The 6,468-nt window shown below is 42.9% G+C and overlaps 1 protein-coding gene across 6 annotated transcripts in view; it reads left to right on the top strand.

Moving 5' to 3' along the window:
- The first annotated feature begins 222 nt into the window (after positions 1-222).
- Positions 223-6,468, top strand: part of RTEL1 (regulator of telomere elongation helicase 1) — a 50,762-nt gene continuing 44,516 nt past the window's right edge. For all 6 annotated transcript variants that reach the window (XR_008824255.1, XR_008824256.1, XM_056353860.1 and 3 more), the window contains exons 1-7: positions 223-661; positions 1,761-1,959; positions 2,340-2,433; positions 3,296-3,377; positions 3,992-4,052; positions 4,282-4,357; positions 5,060-5,144. Coding sequence is in view for 4 of the 6 variants with exons in the window: in XM_056353860.1 (XP_056209835.1) it covers positions 560-661; positions 1,761-1,959; positions 2,340-2,433; positions 3,296-3,377; positions 3,992-4,052; positions 4,282-4,357; positions 5,060-5,144 (699 nt within the window). In the remaining 2 variants the exon portion in view is untranslated. The remainder of the gene's footprint in view (positions 662-1,760; positions 1,960-2,339; positions 2,434-3,295; positions 3,378-3,991; positions 4,053-4,281; positions 4,358-5,059; positions 5,145-6,468) is intronic.

Below are 6,468 nucleotides of genomic sequence, written 5' to 3'. Positions count from 1 at the left end.
TGACCCCCCCCCGCCTGCGGCCCCTCGGGCCACCCCTCACAGAGGCAGCACCGACCCCCGCGGCGCTGCCCCGGCTTGGTGAGGCCCACCGGCAGCCCGCCACCGCCCCGCGCCGCCGCCCCCCGCCGCCGTTCCCGGGGCAACGCCGCAGCTCTCGCGAGAGCTCTGGGCGGAAGTGACGCAGGGCGCGTGAGGGGTGGCCGTGGGCAGTCAGAAGGTCACGTGACACAGGCGCGGGGATTCCGAACGGCGGCGCCGGGGAGGTGCGGCCCACTCCGCACCGCACCGGGGGAGGCCGAGAGCGCGGCCCGTACCGCACCGGGAGGGGGAGGTCCGGGAGCGCGGCCTGAGCCGCACCGGAGGTGCTGGGCCCGGGAGCCCCCCGGCCGGGCTGCGGGTCCCGCAGCGCAGTACGAGTGTGCGGCCCGTCGCTGCGGCCTTCCCTCGGGCGGGCCGCCCTGCCCCCGGCGCCGTTCGCCGCTCCATCTGCCCCGGAGGCGCCGCCTCCCGGCGGAGTGAACCACGGCCCGCGCTGCCTTGCCGGTGGCGGCCGGACAGGATGCCCAGGGTGACGCTGAACGGCATCACGGTGGATTTCCCCTTCCAGCCCTACCGCTGCCAGGAGGCCTACATGGCCAAGGTGCTGGAGTGCCTTCAGAAGGTCAGTGCCGCCTCACTTCTAACTGGGCAAAACGACCTTTTGGATAAAACGGTGGTCACCATTCAGGTTGACTTTTGGTTATCTGTATGCCGCCTTTTCCAAATCTTTCTTGTGTTTTTATTTTACTGTATAGTTATTAAAACCGCAGAGGCGTGCAGGTGGCGGTCAGGAGGGGGATCAATTGGGAAAAGGAAGAAAAACTGTACAGGTTGTCCTTGTCTTCGTGCAGCCTGGCCTGCACTATTGGGGGTTTGGGTCCGTGGTGTTAGTTCTTCGGCTGTCAGTGTGACTTTTCATTTTCTTGCCAATAAGTTAATCTTAATGAATGTCAAGGAAGAAAGTTTTTTTTACAATAGTCACCTTTGTTCTGGATTTCTTTAACAGATCTTCATGGTCCCTGTTCTTCTGCAAGCTCAAACAAGCTTGTGGTGGAAGCTTTGGCTTTCCATGTGGCTCAGTATGCCCCCGTGTCACAGGCAGTGGTTTGGTTCCTGCTCGGCACCTCCTCATTCTAAAATAAAAGTGTTGTAAGCCTATTATATGTATAAATTATTTTCATTCTCTTGGACACAAATTTTCGCAGCAATGCAAGGTCAGCTGCTAGTTTTTCTGCAACTTCTAGGATTGTTACAGCCTTTACAACTAAAATCCAGTAGGACGAAGTGTTACAAGTACTTGCAAAATCTTCTGCCTAAACTGACGTGGGATATAGTCTCAGTTCTAAAGGACACTAGTGGTCTGTAATCTAAGAATCATTTTCTAGGTTTTGTTGCAATAACTTCCCATATTTTCATGTGTCTTATGCTAAAATGTGATGCACTTTAGTTGCTCTAAGTGTGGAGAATTCCTCTGCTAAGTAAAGAGTAATAGCTGTCTCTGGGTTTTAGATTGAGCCTCAGTAAGTTGATTAGACGATCCTACAGGTTGTGAATTTATAACAACCTTACGTAGGGCTTGTGTGTGTTTCTGTCGTGTGGTAGGGCCTGCCAGGTGGCAATTGCTTTTGTACTGACAATATGCAGTACTGCAAAGACCTGTTCTAGCTGCATCTCCAAGTTACTTTTTTGTTCCCTTTTTGTTTTATTTCTCTTCAATAAAGAAGGTAAATGGCATTTTGGAGAGCCCTACGGGCACAGGGAAGACCCTCTGCCTGCTGTGTTCCACTCTGGCTTGGCGGGAACACTTAAAAGATACTATCTCAGCCCGCAAAATTGCACAGCGTATGAATGGGATGGAACTCTTTCCAGACAGACCCATGTCGTCCTGGGGCAATGCTGCCACAGATGCCGATATCCCAAGTAAGTACTGCAGTTTTTATGCTCGGTAGAGGTGATACAGGAATGTTAATTAACATTTGCTTTTATCTATCTTTTGTAATAACTATGTAATTCTAAAAGTAATGGAGCCATTGTTTAGCAGGTGATGCACAGTTTCACCAATTTATAGATTTTAAAGGTGTGTTATACATTTTTAATTTTTCTTAGAACATTAGAAACTCCTTTAGCTCATTTTGTGTGTGTGAATAGTTTAGTTAGGTGACAGAATTTCTTGCTGCCTCTACAAGGCAAACTGTTACCCTAGTACCAGCTGGGAAAGGGGCTAATAGTATCTCTGGTTCTTTCCATGCTACTAATGTATTTCCTCTTTTTTTTTTTTTTTTTTCTCCTCTATTTGGCAGCTTATTACACTGACATTCCTAAAATAATTTATGCCTCCAGAACTCACTCACAACTTACACAGGTCATTAATGAGTTAAAGAACACAGTCTACAGGTAAATACAATTTAGGGTAATGTTCCTATTAAAAGAAAAGGTGGTGAAGCTGTCTGATTTAATTATTCTTTGAATTTATATGGATGAATGTATAAAAAAATTATACTCAGTGAAATGTAGTTCCTTAATATGCATGTATAGAACTTGGGTTTGGGGGTTTTTTTGGTATTTCACAGCTTCTTTTATCTCCTTCAATCATAGAATTTCCTGAATTTGGTCTGGTTTTTACCTGGGTGTTTTTTTTTTCTTTTTTTTCTGGAGCATTTCCTTAAGGCAGTGGGGAAGCCATTACAAAGTTGAATTCCTTAGGCTGATCTAAAGCTATAAAGAACTTTGTGGTTTTTCTATATCAACGTCTGTCACAGTTTTCAGCTGTTGACATGCCAGTGTGTTGACTGAGTTCTTTGGACAGGCAGTAGTGATTTGTTTATATGTGTCTTGTAAAGATACAGCCCTGTAATGAACAAAGAAGTATCGTGAATGTTTGTAGTGCATCAGTTCTTGTCATAAACTTACTCTGAAAATCACAGCCAGCTTGGAATAGTTCGTAATAGATTACAGACCCCAGCTTCTTCGGCTGCACTGTCATAACAGAACGCAGATTTTATAGTGGATGATGTAAGCTGCTGATTATTTACCTCCTGCTGTAAACTGCTGCTTATTATCTCCCGCTGTTACCAGGAGAAATGCAGTATCGTAAAGTCAAATAACATATATAGCTGTTAGAAACAGACAGAGTTACTTTGAGCTCATCTATTTCTCCTGAACCTTTTAGTTTTGATATATTTTACCCAACCTAGGCATATACGTGTTCTTCTTTCTTGCCTTATTTTTAACAGGTCTGTGTATTCTGTTTGAACAGGCCAAAGGTATGTGTTTTGGGTTCCAGAGAGCAGCTTTGCATCAATCCTGAAGTGAAGCGACAGGAGAGCAACCACATGCAGGTGAGAATAGAGTCTTGAAAGCATGCACAGTGAGAACATGGAGGGGTTTTGTTTTGGTGGGGGGTGTGTAATTCTGAACTCTGACATTGTTTAACCACTGGAGGCTGTAGGGAAAGACAGTAGTTCTAAACGTGTTTCAAGGAACTTCTGGTTTCTAGTTTTGTGAGGGCAAAATTAAATTCTGAGTCTCTGGTAGCATTTTCCATCCAGACGAGGACGTCATTGTGTACAGTGTGGCAGGCAACAGTTTGCACTTTACTTTCTGATCTGCCACTTAAGTGTTTTTCAAGAGCAATAATAATTTCAAAATAGTGATTCAGTGATTGATTTACCTGTTGTTTTACAAGTAATATCAGAGATTACTGTCTTGAAAAATATTAGTGGCAAAATATAACAAAATTTCCTCTGAGTGTCTGAGCGTTCTGTGCTGCATAAAAGAGAGCTTAACTTTCATGGTGGGCAGAGACACATGTGACTTCAAAACTGAAGAACTGTGATTAGTATTTATTCAGTAGCTGGTGTTAGAGAAAGCTCATAGCTCTTCTCCCCTTAACATGCTTCTCAGTGCTTGACAAGGTGTGCTACTGTTGGCTAAAATCTACTATATTTTACAGATCTACATGTGCCGAATGAAAGTGATGGCTCGTACTTGTCATTTCTATAACAATGTGGACGGTGAGTTTGGCTGTGGAAGTAAAGCCCAATGTTTTGGAGAGGGAGAGATTTGTTAGGCAGGTGGAGAAGTTTGGAAGAGTTGGCAGAATCTGCCTGTGTGTTTTGCTCTGTGTTCGTGTCTTTCAAGGAGGAAGAGTTAGAAAGTGGGTGAGAGTGATGATCAGGGTAACAATGGATTTGTGCGTAATACCTTTACCTAAGCTTGTGGTTGTAATGTAACTTTTCACAGAAAAGAGTACGGAGAAAGAACTGATTGAACCAATCATGGATATTGAAGACTTGGTTAAAAATGGAAACAAGCACAGGTAAAAGAACCCCCTCTGACCTTCCTCCGCCTTACTTGTGAAAATAGTGAAATCTGGGTTTCTGCTCATTTTTATTAATAACTTTGGTATGAACTTGACATATACTAAAATAGCAGAACAGTGATGGGAGCAAAGCAGAGTTGCAGAAACTGCTTCCAACACAATCATGTATGCACTGAGGCCTTAGCTTCTGTCATGGCAGTTTTCATTGTACAGCAGTCTATTTCAGTCCTTACTTGGGTAAAGACTGAGTTGGGTCAGAGTCAGGCTCACCAGTATTTTATTTCTTGCTTGAGCAGGGGCTACCAATATCATCTGTCATGACAAATGATATTGCAGTTTTGTTGAAGAGCATGACGTGATTGATTTGTTGAGATAAAATAGTCCACTGCAGCATTTACTTCTAGCTTAAAGGGGTAAAATAATAATGCAGTAATGAATGCCACTCTTTCTCCTTTAATTTATTTTTTCCTTTGTTTGGTTGAGCTGCACAGCTAGGTATTATTTTCTACATTTCTTTTTACTTGCCTTCTGTGAATAGAGCTAGCAGTCTGCCCTAAAATTAAACATGCCAGTTTCAGCTCCCTAAGAAATTAATTAGAAACCCTTGAGAGTGTGAAACATAGTCCATAAATGTTGAATGCACTCTTAATATTTTTGCAAGTATTTCTTTATAGTTTGTACTATTTTTTCTTTAAACAGAGCTTGTCCTTACTATCTTTCTCGAAGCCTGAAGCAGCAAGCAGATATTATTTTTATGCCTTACAACTATTTACTAGACTCAAAGGTAACACATATCTTTGCTTTTAGATGCAATTGTTCTTCTGTTTATCTTATATGCTTTTAGTGGATAAACTGTGAAGAACTGATGCACAGCAAGTGAATGCATTATGTCCTATACTTGAAAACTAATCAAAAGTTCAAATTCAAAACCATAGAAGATGCCATTCTGTGTTTTTTCTCTGTAAAGACTTCTCCCACATATAAGAATTGTTTTCTTTTTTTCTTTTTTCTCTTTTTTACTTTTATTTGAGATCTTGCTCTTTTTATAGAATTAGCTTTGCAGAATGTGATGCCCTTCTTGTTTGGTGATACTCACCTCCTGAATACAAATCTTCAGTCACATACTGTGTGGTATTTTTGCGTGCATCCTGAGACATTTTTGTTTCTGCAGCCAGCTGCATGATTTCTAGACTAAGGAAACTTTTTCGGTAGAGGTTGGACATCTCTTTTTGGAAATAATTGCTGGCTTTGTAAAGAAAGCTGTTGCAATAAGTTGTCCACATTTGATGGATAGAAAATGAAACCTTTGAAAACTCTGAAGAAATGAATCTGCAGACATCTTCATGCAACTTGGAGTAATTAATGAGTTATTATAAAAGCCAGATTACATTCCACTGCTACAAAAGGCAAAAAGACAATATGATTAATAAACTAAAAAGTAAAATTAAATTAAAAAAAAAATCTGTGACCACCTTAAGCAAAGAGGCACTGTGAAATGAAGCTATGCGATCTACTTCTGGAGTATGGTCTGGGCAAGAAACGGATGCTCTGAAGACACAAGCATAAATGTGTAAAAACAAGGCAGATTCCCCTGTTCTGCACCCCTCTCCTTCGAGAGCCCTATCGGCAAAAATAGTGACTGAAACCAATTCTGATAAACTTCTGCATCCTAGTATGGTACACCTGTTTCTTTTTTTTCTTTATGGAGGTTATAACTTACATTGTAATAAACTTTGATGTGAACTGAGGCTGTTCAGCCTGGAGAAAAGGAGGCTTAGAGGAGACCCTGTCGGTCTCTGCAACTCCCTGACAGGGGCTGTAGGCAGGTGGGGGTCAGTTTCTTCTCCCAAGTAACAAGTGATAGGGCAAAGAGAAACAGCCTCAGGCTGCACCAGGGAGGTTCAAGTTGGATATCAGGAAAAATTTGTTCACCAAAAGGGTGGCCGAGCTTTGGAACAGGCTGCCCAGGGAGGTGGTGGAGTCACCATCCCTGGAGGTGTTTAAAAGACATGTAGATGTGGCACTTGGGGACATGGGTTAGTGGTGGGCTTAGCAGTGCTGGGTTAACGGTTGGACTCATGATCTCAAAGATCTTTTCCAACCTAAAT

Source organism: Falco biarmicus, chromosome 10 (genome assembly GCF_023638135.1).
Source record: "Falco biarmicus isolate bFalBia1 chromosome 10, bFalBia1.pri, whole genome shotgun sequence".
NCBI classification, from domain to species: Eukaryota; Metazoa; Chordata; class Aves; order Falconiformes; family Falconidae; genus Falco; species Falco biarmicus.
Note: the sequence above shows the minus strand (reverse complement) of the source record. Positions and strands in the feature narration are given on the sequence as shown.